Source organism: Astatotilapia calliptera, chromosome 18, assembly GCF_900246225.1.
Source record: "Astatotilapia calliptera chromosome 18, fAstCal1.2, whole genome shotgun sequence".
NCBI classification, from domain to species: Eukaryota; Metazoa; Chordata; class Actinopteri; order Cichliformes; family Cichlidae; genus Astatotilapia; species Astatotilapia calliptera.
The window spans coordinates 3,588,305-3,609,016 of NC_039319.1; the positions used below are offsets into that span (position 1 = coordinate 3,588,305).

General features: G+C 41.0%; 1 protein-coding gene across 2 annotated transcripts in view; it reads left to right on the forward strand.

The window, feature by feature from the left end:
* The window catches only part of adcy8 (adenylate cyclase 8 (brain)), a 125,074-nt gene that overhangs the window by 41,088 nt on the left and 63,274 nt on the right, over window positions 1-20,712 (forward strand). For both annotated transcript variants that reach the window (XM_026149144.1, XM_026149145.1), the window contains exons 2-5: window positions 4,373-4,522; window positions 12,514-12,644; window positions 12,841-12,952; window positions 14,392-14,519. In XM_026149144.1, coding sequence (XP_026004929.1) covers window positions 4,373-4,522; window positions 12,514-12,644; window positions 12,841-12,952; window positions 14,392-14,519 — 521 coding nt within the window. The remainder of the gene's footprint in view (window positions 1-4,372; window positions 4,523-12,513; window positions 12,645-12,840; window positions 12,953-14,391; window positions 14,520-20,712) is intronic.

Consider the following 20,712-nt stretch of genomic DNA (forward strand, 5'->3'; position numbering starts at 1 on the left):
TCGAAGTCATCGCTGATGTTATTGGAATACGTCATTTTGATTATTTTTGAAGAGTCTTTCCAGTCAGGTGACAAAAACAATAATCACAGTGACACACAACAAAGAATCTTTTAATGTCGGGGTCATCCCGATGATGAGCTCAGAGGGCTAAAACCTGTATAGACCGTAGACTATATAGAGAAAAATGTGCCTGCATGATGATGACCTCAGTAAACACGTTCCTGATGATTTACATGTACAGCATGTTTCCATAGTCTAAATCATGTTAAAGCAGATCATAAACCAGGCTAAGGCCTTATGGTGGATGTCTGCCAGCCTCTCAGTCCCATCCAGCCCTGATTTAAAACATCAAAAAACAAAAAAACCCAAAAACTAAATGGCAACAGGCCTCGAAACATAATGTCATTTTCTACATACAGTCCATTATTACGTTATCCTGGAGTTCTGGGCCTTGGAGATGTACCACTTTTTCCAGTTGGTAATTTGTCTGAAGATGTTAAAAGGCACAAATCTCATCAACCTGGCTAATAATATTGATTTATGGATCAGCGGTGTTATCAGTATCCTGCAGGTACTCTACATGGTAATCTTTGTGTGAGGAAATAGAAGCCGTCCTGTGTGACCTTTATAGAGATACTGTAGAGCAGGGGTGCCCAATCCCGGTCCTCGAGAGCTACCGTCCTGCAGCTTTTAGATGCATCCCTACTCCAACACAGCTGAATCAAATGGTTTGATTACCTCTTCAGCATGCCATCGTGTTTGGCAAAGGCCTGATAACAAGCCATTCATTTGATTCAGCTGTGTTGGAGTAGGGATGCATCTAAAAGCTGCAGGATAGTAGCTCTCGAGGACTGGGATTGGGCAGCCCTGCTGTAGAGGGTAGCAGATGCTCGAGTCCTGTCCAGACTTGCCCGTGACTATAATTACTCCCCATGTACACAAACCCTCTGAGAGTACAACAAATAAACACTGTGTCATCCAACTGAAGTATGATAAAAAAAACAAAACAGTTCAGGTAGAAATCCTTGTCCTGTTTGAAGAGCTGTTTGTGGAAGTCGGGTGAAAGCTGTGAAGGGTTTTCCTCTGTGAGTGTTTTTAACGCTTGCATCATGTGAAGCTCCAGCAGGTAGGAGGAAGCTGGTCAGGCGGCGGTGAAATCCCTCGTGCTGCTCAGGAACACGCTCGTGTTGCTTACTGTTACATCAGCCCGACGTCCGATGCTTTTAACGGGCCGAGCCCTACATCACTTTATGTGCTCACAGCTGATGAAAGCTTTCAGTGTTTATACTGTCATCTTTCACAGAAATTTCAAAGAAGACGCTTGAGTTTAGTTTAAATGTTACACAGCTGCTCTCTGGATTCCTTTTTTTAATTTAGACTATATTCAAGTCTGCCTTAACGGTAGATTCATTTGTTCAGCGAGTACGCTTTTTGTTTCCATAGTTAAATACGTTTTTACAATGAAATTACTTCATAAATCTAAATTACAGTCACGCATAATATGAAATATGAAAATGTACAGTTTTGGCTCCCTTTCCAGTTACAGATCATCACATTTCTGTACTCAGAGTTGCTTTTCATATAAAGACTTACAGTGTTCTGAATTTCTGGATTGCTGTTGGGTGTCAGAGCAGAGTGCTTTAAAGTTTGCATGAATCAATATTTTTGTATCAGGATGGATCAAAGACTTTATGTAATGGATGAGAGTTCAGTTAGAGAAGCACGATCAGTTCTGCAGAACTCGTTAACCTTTCCCATTGAGAGAAGATTAACACAATTTCAAATGATTATTATTAATGCATCTCCTGCCAGTCCAAATCAGTTCTCTCTGCTGCCCCCAAGTGGCCAAAAATGAATAATTAGTGCTTTAAGCTAACGTAGGCGAGGATTCCTTCATAGCCAAATCAAGATACTGACTTATCTTGTTATGTAGCCCTAATAAAACATAGACATAACATAATATTTTACAAATCTTTCATTTGAATATGTATTTATATCTTAAAACATATTTTATCCAAACATAGTCATGATGTAATTAATGTACATGTCAGACTGGCTTCATTGGTTTAACCTGCACTTAACCTAAAGCTCTTACAGTTCAGAGCTCAGAGTATTTAAAGTGTTTGAAAGAATACAAACGTCTCTGCGAAAACCTAATTTACTGATACATATTACATGTTTGAGTTTATTCTAATGGAACTATCAGTCCTTAGAAGGTCTTCATAGACGGTGAATAGACATCGGTACATGTGAAGCAGGAGTTTGAATGTTCACTCATTCCAGAATTAATGTTTTAGCACCTTTCTTACCTGCTCAAGTACCAGACGGTCTGATTGCTGTTAAATAGATGTCATAGATCATTGACTTGTACTGGTGGTTGAAAGCTCTTTGGTGTAACAGATGATCAGTACCTGTCTGGGCTCACCTGACAAGTGACATATGGTTTAAAACACTAAAGATGAGGCCAGTGAAAGTGCTCAGCTCTTAATGGCTGACATCACTGTGGCTGTCACCAACTTTTACAGTAGTGGCTCTATTTTTGCTTCTGCTCCCTGTAAACAGAAATCATTTGTACACTGTGAGATAAAAGTTGTTTGAATGAGGGATCTCTGACAGACGAGTTATTGTGACTGAAAACTAAACCTGACAGCGCTCCTGCAGTTTTTCTGGACTTCCCCTCACTGATTTGATTTCTTGCCCATGACAGACGTCAGTGTGACGTCAAATCCCTTCAAACTCTCCAGCCTACAAGGCCTTTAAACCATCTCACTGTATGTGCCTCTCTCAGTTTATAACTGCATGAAGTCTCGATGCTGCTCCTGGGTCACATCCAGCTCTAATGGTAAAAATAAGTGACAGACTGTGTAACATATCACCACAAACATAAAGGGAGATTGTGACAGTTTGCAGCACCGTCACAACTCTTCAGATTACACCACGGGGACTGCAGCGAGCAAACAATCCTTTCATCGTGTCACATCACCTCGGGCCATCATATTTTATTGAGTACTATGTATGCATCTTAAAGTACTCTGAGGTCATGGCGTCCTCTGTACAGCTCTTCATATAACTTTTTGCTAAAGTGATTTATTTTAAAAAATGCATTTCAGATAAATCTGTAAAATGCGTCTCAAAAAGAAAAATATGGACCTGCTGCAAAAAGTTGGCAAAGAAAAAAAATCAAATAAGGTGCAAAAAAAGGGAAGTGAGCACAAGATAACCAAGTGGAGAAAAAGACACGGAACAGAAAAACCATAGAAAACCAACTCGATGCGACAGGGACGTCACAGTGTTATTGATTTACTTAAAGCTTTGATCTGAATTCATTTCATTGAGTTTGTCAGTTTCCATGCAGTTCCACATGTTAGCCTTCAGTACCTGTGGACTCGTCAGGCTACGGTGGCACATTTGTAAAGGACCATTTTGTTCTGTGTGAAAATAATCTCATGTGACTTCCAGTGTGATGCCGGTAGGACCCCCTCCCCGATCGCACAGCTGGAGATCAGCAGGGTTCCTCTGTTGAATGTCGGCCTCCCCCCCCCTCTCTCTCTCTCTCTCTCTCTCTCTCGTCTATATATTTCTAGTTATTGTTACAATTAAAAAAATTAAATGGCAGATACCAATGTGCACAACTTCCTTTCAGTGATTTCTTTAGTCACAGTAATTTAAAGTCCCACGTGGTTTTTCCTATGTTGGAAAAACTCAGAGATGGTTGAAAACTTGCATTGCTAAATGTAACCGATCTACTGTGAGACGTCACTTATTTCTACAGTCATACACTTTATTTATACTTGGCAGCCGACAGGTCTCGTTTATGAAACGTCCTCACTAATATTGGGATTGAAGTTTCTCCAGGAAAAACTTTTAATGATAAAGTTCTTCTAGTTGTTATTAAGGATTAGATTTTCTCGTTGCAATCTTTTTAATTTGCTTTTCAGCCTCTTATTTTTTAGATGAATAGGGCAAAAAGCTGAAGATTTTCATCAATGTTGTTGTGTTGAATACAAAGATAATCGATATAAGATGATAGTTTGTATTTTGTGTTACAAACTGCTTTAAAGTCTGTTGTGATTTTTGCCTGATATTTGTTTTGCACTGATTTGAAAAGATGCTCTTTTTTTCTCTTTGATAAATGCTTGATGAAGATCTTACAAATTGAAATGTTTCTTTTCATAAATATTTTTAGAATTAAATATTTAGTTGGAGAAAAATATTGTGCAGATGTTTCCCCCTTTTCAGCCTAATTAATAAAGACATAAAATTGCCTCAGAATATTTGTAAATATAAACAAAGAAGCTTTGAATGTTGGTTCTTGCACTCCAAAATTTGTCAACAAGCAAATCTCCTAATCCTCTCTTTTTGTGTGTTCTAGATAGCAGCTCAGTCTGTGTTGTTCATGTGCATGAACACTGCTGGGATATTCATCAGTTACCTGTCTGACCGTGCTCAGCGTCAGGCCTTCCTCGAGACGCGGCGCTGCATCGAAGCTCGGCTGCGACTCGAGACAGAGAACCAGAGACAGGTGAGCCGCAGACAAGTTTTTTTTGCCTCCTGCAACTTTTCAAGCTTCGGATGATTTGTTAGTCACTGTCTGTGCTGTGTTCTGTTTAATACATTTGCAGCAGTTAAATTTTTCTGTGTGTTTTCACAAGACACTTAAAGAATGAAAGCAAGTTTAGGATGCGTGTTCAGAGCCAGGTTTGAAGATTTGTGTGAGTGCTAGCAGCAGGGCTGTAGGGACAGCTGTTTGCACTCCTTTAGTATCACCACCAGGTCAAAATGCTTGCTTTACAATCTGGATGGACTGGAACACAGTTTGGCTCAGATATTCAGGACACCCAGGATTAAACTCAGGCTGTTTGCTCAGTTTAACGACCTCTGAACTCCTGCATGTCCTCCTGAATCGTCTCTGATGTCTTCCTCTTTCTGTCCTGCCCTGCAGCTCCATTGTCGGTATGCTTTGCCCAACATATCCACTATCCCTCATCTGCACATGTCCAAACCATCTCAGTCTCGGCTCTCTGACTTCATTTCCAAACTGCTCAAACTGTCCCTCTGCTGTACTCATTTCTAATCCCGCGTCTCCGGCCTGTGCTCGAGCTGATGCACACCATCACCACATCAGACAAATTCTGAATCTGTGGTTGAAGTATTGGAAGTGTTGAGAATCCATCATGGTGGTTTATATGCATTCTAAATGTGAGCAAATCGTACCTCAATACCGTCAACATGCTAGCACTTGCTATTGTGTGCATGGCTAGCATGCTAAATGCTCCTTGTAGACTTGTTTAAGTGCTGTTTGCTCAGTGAGAGTTCATACGCCGCTGCTGAAACTATTTCAGGTTGACCCCTGTTTGAACTCCAGTGAGAGATATTGGGCAGTGACCTCTAAATGACCTTCACAAACCACTGGTGCACCACAGCAGCAACGAAATCCTCTAATTTACAGCAGAATGATGTGTGAAGTGCACATTTTCACCCTCTGCTGCTTGATGCTGAAGCTCAGCGTGAGGCGACTTTAAAAAAAGAATCAAAACAAATTATGGATTTTAGCTAACAGGGCCGAGTGTTAGCAGCACCGCTAACGAGTCCTCTGAGAGCAGAAAAACATGGACGCTGCATTGATTCAATGCTGTCACACATACTGTGTCTCTGTGCATGCAGCCCCTGCTCCACACACACTTAACACGCAATCTAATAAGACAACACACGCGCTGTGAGTCAGACAAACAGAAGGCACGCACACATAAGCAAACACACACACACACACACACACAGTGGCAGATAGTGTTGTGTATGCGCTGGAGTGGACAGTGAAGCTCTGAGAAGCCACAGAAAGCTTTTACAGTGGTCATGTTTCCTGGAAGGCTCTGGGCTGGCTGTAATGGAGTAAGCAGGGCCCCGCCCCTGAAAAGAACAGTGTAATGACATCCAATCAGGCTCTGTTATTTCTGTTAATGTGTTCCAGGAACATAGTGGCACATTTCTGGTTACAGCATCTCTCCAGAATACTGTAGGGTCTTCATTATAGCGCTCTTTGAGGCGACTGCTGTTGTGATTTGGTGCTATATAAATAAACCTGAATCGAACTGAACTGAAGATTGGATCATACTGCTGCAAGCAGAAAACCAATATCTATATTTTTAGATAACTCACAAACTTCCTGTTGTTGATCAGTAAACAGTGAACACCGCATAAGGTTTTGAGTTTAGAAGGATTCGTTTTGAATTTTAGGTTACCTTTGGATTAGGGTTCTGTTATTGTTTCCTGTCGCTTCCCTTGTCATTTGTTACGTCAGCGTTGTAGCGTCTGTGCCTTAGCGCTTTGTAAACACTTTCTGGACTTTGTGATTTTCTGGACTTAAAGAATCATTATTCTTTAAGCATTGAGAATGCTTAATGTTCATTCTTGTTTCCTGAGTCTTGCATTAGGGTTCACAAATGTTTAAGACACGCAGATGGTGTTTGCTGACTGGTGCACTGCTAGAGTTTTAGTTTAGCAAACATTGGACAACATCAGATCCTCAAAAATGAAAGCTTAACATTTGGCTGTCTAAAAAATATTTTTCTGTTCCTGACAAGAGTAATGAAAGGATGTGTCCCTGACAGCTGCAGTGTAATAACTCTAAAGAAAAACAGTATTAATGAAGCAGTAATAAGCAGGTTATAATACAGATTAACTCAAAATTAGCCTCCATCCATCCATTCGCTTCCGCTTATCCTTTTCAGGGTCGCGGGGGGCGCTGGAGCCTATCCCAGCTGTCATAGGGCGAGAGGCAGGGTACACCCTGGACAGGTCGCCAGTCTGTCGCAGGGCTAACACACAGGGGCAGACAACCATTCACACTCACATTCACACCTAGTGGCAATTTGGATTATCCAATTAACCTATGCCCACAAGCTGCATGTCTTTGGATGGTGGGAGGAAGCCGGAGTACCCAGAGAGAACCCACGCAAACACGGGGAGAACATGCAAACTCCACACAGAAAGACCCCGGCCTGATGGTGGAATTGAACTCAGGACCTTCTTGCTGTGCGGCAACAGTGCTAACCACCGTGCCACCGTGCTGCCCTATAAATTAGCCTTTACATTGAAAATCCACCACAAGGTCCATGTGGATCTTTGGTACAGTCTGAATGAAGACAGACGTTGTCAGTGAGCTGCTGGAGGGCTTCAGCTTTCAGCTAAAATCAAGCTTCACTAATGACTTTCAAAGCTGATCTGACATTGAGTCCGCTGGCTCTCAGCTGTCCAAACCAGGGTCCCTGTCCAGTGGAGCAAACACTCTGCAGCCCCCTGTCCACACACAAGATTTTAGCATTTCTAACATTTTGTTATGTGTCTGAGATGACTGCGGCATTCTCAATTCATTTACTATTTCAAAACCCCCTTGCTCTTATTTGGAAAGATCAGTCACTGCTAATCAGATAGCCTTCCTTATTTTTTTCCTACTTATCCTCCAGATAATCTCACACCAGCTGCAAGATTATCTGCAGGATAAGGATTAACAGGAGAGGTGGCTGATTATATTGCTCAGTTATTTGCCACAGAGTACTTTGATGAATATATGTCAAAGTCTGTCTCCTGTAAATTTACTTTACCTTTATTAACCGGGTACAAATACTGTAAATGAGCGGCCTTTGTGGAGTTTGCATGTTGTCACTGTGCCTGTGTGGGTCTCCCCAGGTACCTCCCGCCTCCTCCCACAGTCCAAGGTTAGGTTAATTAGTGATGCTAAAATACCTAAATTCAGCATACGTATGCTGTCTTTGGAAATTCCACTTAAGTTGAAAATTTCAGCAGATTTCTTTTGTTTATGTTTAACATGGGAACTAAGATTACTGTCTTGATGGCAAAAGGAGTTAAGAGAGGGAGAAGAGCTCCTGATAGAGTTTCCAAAACATAATGTAGTTAATAGAATTTATATTGTAATATTTTATCCCAGAGTACTGCGACAGGAAGCGGTACTATTTGCTCAAATGGAGCTCCTTGTGTGATTGCAGCAGGAGTTTGGCTGACGTGTGATTGAGCAGCACAGACACATTGCAGGGTTCAAAGGTTCAGTCTGAATTCAGGACGACTCTGTAAAATCCACATTTCTTGCAGTGAGACTCCACCACCAAAGCCCGGGGCGTTTGGTTGCGACGCAGCAGCCGAAGAATTAGCAACGCTTCACTGAAATGTTTGTCTGTCTAGACCTCAATTTGTGGATGCACTGCTCTGCTTTCCAGCACAGACACCAACACAACAAAAACAACAGCACAACAGAGGCGTGCCGAGAGCAGGGGGCGGTGCGTGCTCAACAACACAAGCACCTGCTCTCCTCTTACACATTTCACACTCAGCTGATGGTCACGTCCACAGTGGTGTGTCAGAGAGATGAGCTGTCCAATCAGCTTCTGCTCTCCATCACAAGCTGCAGGATCCCAGTGACTGAAACATAAACAACAATATAGCTGAGATTTTGAGTGATCATGTAGCTGGATGCATGAATTATCAATATGTTATTATTCTTTGCTAAAGATAAGGGGTTCTGTTTTTGTTATGATCCCTTTTTATTTTTGCATCGTATCTCTTCCTGTCATGTGTGAGTGTTTACCTCTGGATACTTCAGCTGCTCTTCAGGTTTGGTTTAGTTAGCTTGTTTTTTTCTGCCACTGCAGCCATAAGCTTGCAAAAAATACTACATAACATTAACAACTGTCAGTGCTTTGCTGTTGGGTCCACTCAGGACTTTCCCCTCTGAACTGTGTCAGGGTGATTAGTTATGTAAATAAAAAGTATTGTTCGGGGTGCTGGTACAGCTCACTGTATGCTGGGAGGCTACAATGTAAAGTATGAGGTGTGTTCTGTGCACCGTTATGCACTGGTTTCACTGGTCCAGCCCACTTATGAGCTAAGACGAGTACGATACCCCAGTTTTAAAAGTTTGTTATCATGAAGACGACAGTTGTAAAGTGTCATAAAAAAGATGAAAAGAAATAAAGAATTGTTGAAGAGTAATTTTTTGATTAAGGTATTAAATCAATGCAACAGGAAGACCACCTGATTAGATGTGAACAGGTTTCCATGACAACAGATGAAACAGTGATTAGCTGGGAGCTTGGATGGATGTGGGTTTCAAAGTGGCTTGCAGATGCACAAACGTGGGGACTGCTAGGATAACATGTACATTATTTTCCATAGAGATGTACCGTTTGGATGTGTATCAGCTAAGCTAACAGCTGATGTGGACTGGCATTTTCCCTCCTCTGGACCAACTTTTTTTATCGTATGTTAAGGTTCAAAATGATTAGAGTTCATGATATTTTGATGGTTTTCTTTATTCTGATTGTGGTGATTTTTATGTTAGAATTTGCTCCGATGCTTGTTTTTACGTATTAGATGACAATCTTTGTATAACCGCTGCTTCATTATTTACATCTCTTTCTACAGCAACGATGGAACTGTTGTCATTGCTGTGATCGCAGCAGAGGACGGTGTCGCTATCTCCCTCTCTCTGTGCGTCTCATTGCTATTATCCAGCCTCAGCCAGCCTCTCTTTGCACTTGTGCTCGGGGTCTGAAGAGGCTCTCCAGGGCTCTCAGACAGCATCATGCAGCTTCACTGAGTGCACATAAGGTTGCATTTTTATTTCTTACTGGAAAACTCATCTGTGAGCCAAGCAGGGAAGAAAAACAAGTGTGCTGTCTTACAGTTGTGACTGCAGAGGAACCGTGCAAGCTGATGACAGCAAATGTTCTCAGAGAATTATAGACGATCTAGTGTAACGTCGAGGTGGGAATCACCAGACACCTCACGATACAATATTAAAACAATACTTGACTCTGTCAATATTAGTGTGATTTGTTACATTTTGCAATATGCTGAGTATTTGGACTAAAATATATTGCAATTTATCACCTTTTTTTTTTTTTACTGCAAATTACATCCTCAAAGTTAAAATGTATCAAAACCTGTTTTATCCAATAAGATAAAGTTACCTCACTTCAGTGTTTTCTTTTTGGTGCCAAATGAGATTATCAAGAATGGCAACATTGTCACTAAAACCAACAAATGTTGCCATAAAACGGAGTCGGTCTGTTATCAGTCTGTGATTGAATGTGGTCAAGCCAGCAATTATACGCAATCTGTTTCTGATAATACAGCAAATACAGTGATAAATCATTGAAAATCACATATCTGCTTCCGTCTAAATAGACAGAAATTGAAATTTAACAGAAATTGACATTTAACTATTACATTTGCACTTCACAGCCTTCCTGTTCTATAGGAATATAAACCAGAATACAACCAGCTGGCAGCCAGTTGAGTCCCCTCGTGTTGAGCTCATAGACTGAATCATTCAGACTGATGGAAACATTTGTGCTCATTTATAAATTAAACACCAATTATTTGCAAACCTTTTACAATCTTTCCAAGCGTGACTGCAGCCACTTAGAGAAAGGTCGCCTCCTATCATGCGACCTTGCAGCCCCGTTATTCGTAGTATCCTGGCGTATTTGAATGTATCTAATCAAATATAAATATATTTTCCCTCAGCCCGTGTTTCAAGTCGTAGAGTTTTTGGGAACTGTTTGCAGTTGCGGATTAATCCATATTTGGAGCTCTTTGGTGAGTAATTCCAACAGCAGAGTGCTGTATGTGGGGCTGAGTCATAGTGAAGCGCGGTGTGCATTCATGGTAATGAAAGAACATGATGTGCCCACGTGCAACCATCATGTTGTCTTCAAGATTTACAGCTCTTCAAATGGAATATCACTTTAGTCTCTATCACAAATTCATTCCAGTGAAAATCTCACCAGAAGACACACCAGAGAGAATAAAAGGCAGATCGCCGCTCTAATGTCAAAATTCTGTGCAAAATTTCTTTCAACTTGTTTATCAGATTGGGAGCAAAACTAATCTCCCGCCTCGTGCAGATTTCCTCTCGTGTTTTTAAACAGTGAGTCTTTAAGATGTAGAACAGGGCCAGCTGGTTCGTTCGGAGCCTTTCCAGCTATTAGACTTGTCCCTCTGTCATCCCTTTGGCGTAAAATATTCCAAAAAACCTGCAGGGCTTTTGAGCATGTGCGTGCCGTGTACTGATGTCACTGTACGTGACGTTCTGGTTGGTTCTAATGTATTCAGTATCTGAAAGAAGCAGTTGCTTGGCTCTGGTGCGGCTCCCCGAGGCCAAAAGAATCCTGAGGGATGCTGCATCGCTCCCACTCCAAATCTGTTTCTGCTTTAGCCAAGTGGCACCGTGTCAGTACAAAAATCACAACACAAACTCGTTTACTTGTGATGTTCCTGCGAGCGCGGAGGCTTTGGAGGATCCTGCTCGAGGAGCTTAGGCTGGCAGAGCTCAAGCCATCTTTTTTAATTCATTTCTCACACACACAGCCCCTCGTGTAATTTCTTTTTAAAGGCTTTATTTCTGTTCCTTCGATAATTTACTGTTGATGTTCTCTCGTTTATTATTGAAACATTTACATACATCAAACATAGTTTTTGAATTTATCCATAAAAAAAGGCTGTTTCCACTTTTTAGCTGTAGTTCAAAGCATTTAGTTTAAAAGTGAAACAATCTAAAGTAATGATGTGAAGAGTTTACCTTCCTTCCTGTGTTTCTGGACGTAGATGCTGCTGTACTAGAAGAACTCACACTGATCAGCGTTCATCTCAGTGCAAGCTGACATCAGCTGATGGCTCAGCACTTCCTGTTTTCCATATGTTGCCGTGTAAGGTTGGGGAGATCCCAGGACAAACCTTTGCCTATAAACTGCTGCAGGAGTGTGTTGGACTGTTAGGTTTGAGCTAATAAAACTCAAAGTTGTGGTTCATGGGGTGATGGCCTCGTGCTTTTACGAGGGTTGTTTACAGCAGAGTGTGAAGTGGCTGGAATGAGAATTAGCGCCTTTAAATCCGAGGACCCGGTTCGCTCAGAAAAGACCGTCCACTCTGGATTTGAAGGCTTCAAGTAGAATTCAGATATTTGTTGTTATTCAAGCAGCTGACTGTGAAGCTGAAGCTGTTGATGTACCGGCCTGTGAACAATGCTGGCCTCACCTTTGGTCACGAGCTGTGGGTGGTGACAGAAGAAATAGGAGCGCAGATAGCAGTGTTGGTGAGCTTCTCCTGAGAGGTGACTGGGGTCAGCCGTAGACACAGGGTGAGGAGCTTGATCATTCAGGAGGCTCTGAGTAGCTCCTACTGGGAGGAGACCCCAGGCAGACCCGAGGCATGACAGCTGACAGATGAAGTGTCTCGTCTGTCTTAGGAAAGCATCAGAGTCCTCCTGAAAGACCTGGGGGAGGCATCAGGGGAGAGGAAGATCTGAACACCTCTGCTTAGTCTGCTCCCTGTGGACAAATTAACGGATGGAAGTGCCAATCACAAAAACAGTTCAATAGTCAATGTTTTTTTAACACATTGTGATTTGTCGGTATATGCAGATGTTATGTTATTGTTCTGTATTGTGTCTTTTTGTCATTTCAAAGCGATGAGATGATTCATTTTTCTCCCCAACAGGAACGACTGGTGTTATCAGTCCTGCCTCGTTTTGTAGTTTTGGAAATGATCAACGACATGACAAATGTAGAGGACGAACACCTCCAGCATCAGTTTCACAGAATCTACATCCACCGCTACGAGAATGTCAGGTGAGGGTCCAACAGCAAAACACCTGTGTGTGCCCCGATTAAAGACATTTGAGAGTTTTTGCTCTTAAGAACAAAACTGTGACATTTACGTAAAATGTGCAAAATCTGACATCACAGAAAATGTCATCCTCATTAAGTATCATAACTTTTAAGAAGTGAGCTGGATATTAAAGTGACATTTCCGTATTTTATTCAGCATTCTTTTCGCAGATGTTAAAGGCTTCACAAACCTCTCCACGACGCTGTCAGCGCAGGAGCTGGTGCGAATGTTGAATGAACTCTTTGCACGCTTCGACCGCCTCGCACATGTAAGAGCTTCTCATCCCAAATGCATATGTGCATATAATCTGATTTTAGTCTTGAGATTTGAATCAATTTATTTTCCCATTAAAAATATTCGCTCATCTGTGCATTAAAGGATTAATAAATCACATTTCTTTAGAGATACCTCTTAGCAGATCCAGGAACAGTGTGTTCTGGATCAGGTTAATAACCTTTACCTAACAGCTGATTACCTGTCTGTGGTTAACTTTTGATTTACTTTCACTTATCTTATGAACCTCCTCTGAAAATGGCCCAAACAGCAACGCCAGCTTGGCCAACATTTGTAATGTTGTGTGTTGACTCATAGCGTTGACTCAGGGTGAGTCTGGATGCCTCACCTCAGCCACGGGCCACATCTGTCAAACACTACATCACCTGATCTTATGACTTATGGCTGATTATGTGGAGACTTTTTGTACGATGGGACTCAAATTTTGTTCAAATATTTGGTAAACTGTGTTAGATAGAACTGTTTAGTGAAAGTCAGCTTTAAAGGCGACCAGTTTAAACTGATAATCTCATAGATCCTATAATGTTCAATCAATATTTAGATTGAAACACTTTTCCCAATATATAGTTTGTGAACACTTGCTTTATGGTTAAGTGAAAGCAAACTCTGAGGATGTCACTGTGGATGAGGGAGGTGTTTTTCCACAGCGTCGCCAGGTGTCGCTCGTGGGGATCATGTGATCGTTGGGGTTCTCTCTTTGTTATTGTAGTATATTAACCTTGCTAAATGCTAAAGAGTTCTATAAATGCAGCTGCAATAAGCTACATTGTTGTGGCAGACTTGCATCTTGCTAGCTAGCTGGTAAGGAATTGCAAGGATAGCTTCTCAGCTCCTTTACTGCCACCTTCTGGCAATAGAGTGTACCATTCAAGATGCTGGTTAAAAATACATGCACATACACCATAAATGGTAACATAAACTCTTTAATTTTTGCTTCTGTGTGGCAGGCTATCACTAAAAACTATTTTCCCAGTTGTATAAAAATAATTACTGAAAATGAAGCATAAGAATAGACTTTGCAGCTCTTCTTTTTCCACATTGTTTGATTGTGCGTGTATGATTTTGGAGCCCAGCGCTCATCTCTTCTGCGACAGCCTCTCATGGCTGTCGGGACTCATGAAAACTGAATAAAGACGCTCCAGTAGAATAAATATTTATTCAAAACAACACAGTGAATATCTGATTCAACATCCACTGTGTACGACTCAGCTGATATTAGATTGCAGAACATTTCAGACTGTCACGCTTGGGCGGTTGCAATTTCACAGTCAGAGAAGGAATTCAGAGATAACCTGATATGTTTTCTGTGTTTTCCTTTTTTTTCTTAATTTCTACTGATCTTTAATTCTTATTTCAGGTATAGTCATTGCTTAGGTTTTCTGCCTTTATGGTTATGGTGTTTGTCTGTTTCAGGAGCATCACTGTCTACGAATAAAGATCCTTGGAGACTGTTACTACTGTGTGTCTGGTCTGCCGGAGCCTAGGCCGGACCACGCCCACTGCTGCGTGGAAATGGGCCTCAGCATGATCAAAACCATCAGGTGCTGTCTTCTTCTACTGTCCTTTCTTTTTAACAAAGCTCCTTGTTGTAGGGAAAGGCTTTTACTGCAGCTGTCATCAGTTGTTTATGCCTTTAGTTTTACCTTAAATAGGTGAACAGTAGTTCAGTTGATTTCAGATCAGACCACTTGTTTTCCATCAAAGACTCCTGTGTTGCTTTTACAGTATGTTTTTGGTCAGTCCACTGACTCACTGGAAGCTGGAAGCCATGCATGTCCATGCAATAGATTGATCTTCCTGTCTTACTTTGATTTCTCTAAGTAACAGTGCCAGAGCTTTTTAATTTATTTTTTTAAAATTCATTCTGGTTTCTAATTTCGAGAGTGATCACTGGTTTGCAGATTATGCACTAATATGTTGGATATCAGATTGTTCCCTGTACTGTAAAGTCTTTCTTGGATGGCAGGCTTGGATAAATATATGTCTTCCTCATGTAGAAATGCTTTTGTTATCTACCATGGAAAGGATCCTGCGATCATCCACCGCTCTAGGTCTGTTTTATGTTGCATCGCTCCTCGGCACATTCTTCTTTTTCTTGTCTCATCAAGCTTTAAATTTGACGTCTCTTAATGTTGCTGCGATCGCTCTAGTGCATTTGTTTTTTGTTCGTAGCCTGAGGATGGCCTGTTTCACTGGCACAGAGAGCTCTCTACATTAAAAGTGGATCTAATTCCAATATTTTTTAAGAATCTGCACTTTTTGATTGAGTGGTACTGATATAAATAAGCTATAAGTTAGATGTAGTGTTTTAGCTATTTTGTCACTGATTTTTCCTCCCATTTTATAAATGCTGACTTTTGGCCTGGTCGTGATTTATTATGGGATTGAGAGGTATTAGCATGCAGTGCATCTTGGTCTGCCCTAGATTGCCATGATACAAAACGCCAAAATCGTCATACTGACGTTTCACAACAGGATTTTCTCTAACCAGTGAGGGACATGGGTTAATACACCTTTTAAATAGGTGTGTATAAATACACATGTGACTACGAATACATTTTTAAACCTTCTTCTCTGTAACTTTAAAAGATAAAACATGGTAATAAAAAAAAAGTACGTTTATTTTGGTGCAGCGGGAGAGAAACCCTTTTAAATCAAAGTCGAGTTTGTCTGTTTTTGTATGAATAGAGCAAATTCATGGTGCAATGAATTCATTGTAACTGCAGGAATCATCTTAGAAGAATAAATGTCTTTTACCCCGAGGACTGTCCTAGTATCTGTTCTGCTTGGAAAAGCCTCCCTGCAATATTTGCATGCAGCTGTGTTTCAACACAAAATCAGTATCAAATAATGTACATTTGAATTAACAGATGCATTGCTGAAATGCAAGAAAACATGTTTGTAGTGCTTGTATTGTATTTTGCAACACACAAAAGGGCTTTATAGATCTTTGTATCAGACTGTGAAATGAGTAGTTCATAGGAAAGGAGAAAGAGTCAGTTCTTCTTTGTCTAAAAGGCTCACAGACGCTGGAGTTTGTGCTTTGATTTATTTTATTTCAGTGATCCTCGGTGCTGCTGTAGCGTTTTAACCCCTTGCATTGATATAAGAGTGAGAGAGGAGAGGACTGATGTTCAGAGGAAAGAGACAGATTAGGGTGGATAAGCTGTGAGATTTGTGCTCAGTATCATCATGTCAAGATGGTGAGCTGTGCACACTTTTTGCTGCGACACCAATCAGTTTTGCAAAAGCTGGAATAAGAGGAGATGGGTTTGCTTATATTGTCCAAATAAAGCAGGTTTTTACTTGTTTCTGAGGGATTGTAAAGCATAAAGGTGGGACCACATTGTTCCCGACTCGTCCAATAAACAGAGGAAATACTAACCCCCTTCCTTAAAAGTTGGAACACCTTAAAAAGTGAATAAATGAATGCAACGATTTGCTGGACTTTTGGGAGGGGAATAATATTCCACTGTTATCTGAGAGGAATCCAGCTGCTCAGCTGTCCGTGGTCTTATTTGTCATAAATTTCACTTAATGGTGTTTCTGTTTGTGAAAGGTCTGGACTGCAGCGAGCCATGAAGCTGTGCTGTTGGATTAGCTCCAGTATATGATTTAGCATTGTCTTGTTGAAATGTGCAAGGCCTCTCCTGTGACAGATGCTGTCTGCACGGGCACAACCTGTATGTACCGTTCAGCACTGGTGGTACCTTTCCACATGTTCAACCACCATACCGTCAGAGTTTCAGGCTTTTGAACTGAGTGCTGATGACGAGCTGGACGTAACTCTTTAGTTAGTTCACGATGTTCTTTCAGCAGTTCGTTTTTGGTACCACTTTACTTTTCCAGCCTCTTTTCCAACTTTTTTGCGACATGGTGCTGCCATTAAAGTCAAAATGAACTAATATATTTAATGTAATAGTGAAATGTCTGAGTATAAGCATATATGTTTTATTGTGAATAGAATATGGGTTTATGAGATTTTTCAAAGCATTGCTTTTATTTATGTTTTACACAGAGTCCCAAATTCACAGTCACAGTCGTCAGTAATCAAACACGGTTTTAAACACTGCTGTGTGCAACTACATGTGGTGATATAATCACACAAAGACGATGTTGGTCGAGTTTACAGAATCCAGCTAATGTTAGCTAAGCTTGCACCAGTTTCCTTCTTTCCTCGTATTTGTTAATGCAGATTCTGGTCACACGTTGCTGAACAAATGCATGAAGGCTGAGAGTAAGCTGACAGATTCTAGTACAGCATCTTGTCATACTGGTTTACAACTTCCTGTTACACAGATTGAGGCGTTGGTTACATTTTTGTGAATTTCAAAAATTGTCAGTCCTCATTGTACATTAAAACTAGGAAGACATGTTAAGCCGTTAGCAGTTAAGGCAGTTGAGGTGGGAATGTTCCAAGGTTTCTGTATCTTTAGGCTATTTTAGCACATCCATCGCAGCTCAGCAGGGGAGCACAATCAGGGAGTACTAGTACAAAGAAACCTCACAGAAAAAAGTCCAAAGTTACGATGTGAAGCTCTCACATGACACCTGGAGGTCTGAACCAAATGTTTGGGAGGATAGAAACAGGAGGCTCCGAAGACAGTTCAGTCTGCAGAAATTCTCTCTCCCTGTTTTGATGTTTATCGCCGTCTTTTGTTGAGGTCAAGACTCAACACAAATCTAAAACTAAAAGTTTGTCTGGTTCACCAAACACTGCCAACGTCTTCTTAGATGGATAGTTTGTTCTATCCATCCATGGCTAACAGTTTTTCTGTTACCTAGACGGTTAGATTTTATTTCGAACATGCAAATATAACTGAAATAACAAGAAAAAAATAAGAAAAAAACTTAAAAACACGTTTTCATGAATATCTCTGTCTACACAATGTCTATGCTCAAAAAGGAGTAGGATGAAGTTTACACTTTTCCTGTTCCTACCCCCTAATTTCAAATTTCATTACTTACAAATTAATATTTAGAATTCGACATATTGTCACCCTCACATTACTCAGTCATTAACAATGTACAGTAGGTGTGTTTACCTCTAAACACTGCTATAGACGAGAAGATGGGATTTTCAAATGAAGGTGTTTACAGCTGAATGCAGGGACAGAAGTGGAGACAGACTGCACTGTTTGTTAGGCACAAAAACACACAAGCGAGTATATCTCCTCTGACCTGCTCCTGTTAGCACTAATCAGCTGTTAGTGCTGATTTGAAACCTCAGCAGGACGTGTTCACAGAATTACCTGAGTCTCTCACAGTCTCGGTCGTTGTGTCCTTGGGTAAGACACTTCACCCGTTGCCTACTGGTGGTGGTCAGAGGGCCCGGTGGCGCCAGTGTCCGGCAGCCTCGCCTCTGTCAGTGCGCCCCAGGGTGGCTGTGGCTACAATGTAGCTGCCATCAACAGTGTGTGAATGTGTGTGTGAATGGGTGGATGACTGGATATGTAAAGCGCTTTGGGGTCCTTAGGGACTAGTAAAGCGCTATATAAATACAGGCCATTTACCATTTACCATATAATAAGGTTTATGCCTGCCTGTGTGATACGGCCTGTTTAAGAAGTCTGTGCTCCAGTTTTAGCGAGTGAAATCCTCGTGTGTTACTCGTCTCTGACGTAGCACTAAGTAGCACATCTGTGCATGTCGCCTGTACATCTTATAGATACAGCTTGCTATTAGCCGACAGCCTCATGTCCAAACATATTTCTAATAAAAAAATTAACATGATGGAGCCGAACCACAAACACAGTTTTAAACCCCTTTCAACATGTAAATTAATCAGAACGGGAGCTATATTGAAATGTATTGATTTTTTTGGTATAGTATTTTTTTCTCTCTCTTATTTTCTTTTCTAAATGTACCTGTATATTGTTTACATGTTTGAAATAAATCACCAATCAAACTGTGGTGTCCAGAAACAAAGGATGGTGTCACAGAGGCTACATACATTTTTTTCCATTTAAAATCTGTGATATTTACAAAAACCCTTTAACTGATTAAAGAACAGGAGACCCCCTTACTGCTGCAGACACGAGGTCGAATGTGGTGTGTGCGGAAAACTTACAGATTGGGGATGATCAGGACAAAAGTCTGGGAAGAAGCCCTGCTACTTCCAGATGCCACCCACAGATTTCCATTAAAATCTGTTGTCTTAATTATTATTTACTCTACGTCAGCACTCACAGCGCTTTATACAACGCATCTCATTCACACATTTACACAAGCATTTATTTTCTGCCTCTACGTCAGAGGTGTTGAACTCCAGGCCCCGAGGGCCAGTGTCCTGCAGGTTTTAGATCTCACCCTGGGTCAACACACCTGAATCAAATGATTAGTTCATTATCAGGCCTCTGGAGAACTTTGAGACATGTTGAGGAGGTATTTTAGCCATTTAAATCAGCTGCGTTGGATCAAGGACACATCCAAAACCTGCAGGACACCGGCCCTCGAGGCCTGGAGTTCGACACCTGTGCTCTACGTGCTCTCTTAGACGGCAGCATCTCGGGGGTTCGCTATGTTGCCTGAGGATACTTTGGACTAGAGCAGCCAGGGAATGAACTACCAACCTTTTGATTTGTAGGTGACGTGTGTATATATATATATATATATATATATATATATATATATATATATATATATATATATATATATATATATATATATATGGAAAGAACTTCCTGGCAGAGTCAACACAGTATCACAGCATCTTCATTCTCCTCCTCCTCTTCGTCGTTAGCTGCAGGTTGTTTGTTAATTTCTACTCCAGGTGTCGTCTAGCAGCTGACTGACTTTAACCACCTGTCACAAACACCCAGGATGCCTTTCACCTCACATTCATTGCGGCTCTTATGAAGCATGAAATAACGCCAGGAGGGAGGAAGAGGCGTGACAGGCCTGTCTGCTCCTCGGAGGCTGTTATCAGCTGCACTCTGTCCTGCTTTTATTGTGTTTCAGGGAAAAATAAAGTACGAAATGAGAAAGTAATTTATTAACAGGTGCGACGAGTCTACAGAAACAGTTTTACCTCTTTTGTTGAAGTGCCACAGATATGCCTGAACTCTTTTGTGTTCGTTTCTTGGTGGACTTGAACGGTGTTTGCCTGGCAGCATTATCTGTCTCCGTGTTCTGTGTTTCTTTAGTTTCACCAAAGGTCAGTTTCATGTATATTAATCTGCTGAATTAATGCCGTCAGTGTTTTTCACAGTACGACCCAAAGTGACCCCTGAAATATTTTTAAATTAATGCCAGACGTGTGCCCCTGAAGTCAATTAGATCAGCTTTTTTAAACTCAAATATACATACCTGCGTGTAATTTTACACTTTTTTCAAAATCATCCATTGTTACCTTCATAACCTTAATTCAGTTTATTCACAGCCTCACAACGCTTTATTTTCATTGTATTTTCATGCTCATGTAAGTGGTCCAGTCCACTTACACACCACATTATATATTATTTTGTATTCTGAAACAGTTAAACATGTTTCAGGTAACTTTTGAAACGTATTTCTGGGAGTATTTGAATGGACTGTGATTGTAAATGGATCTGGGAGTGACTACATGCCTGGTGTGCAGTCAGGGGAAGCCCAAAACATTGTTGAGGGGTGTCAACATTTTTTACATGGGGGAAAAATTCTGGGATAAGATTTGTTGGTTCATCTAAATTCACAGAGCAAATCTTTTAATTTTGTGATTTTTTTTAAAATTCAAGGTACGTACAGTACGGTACA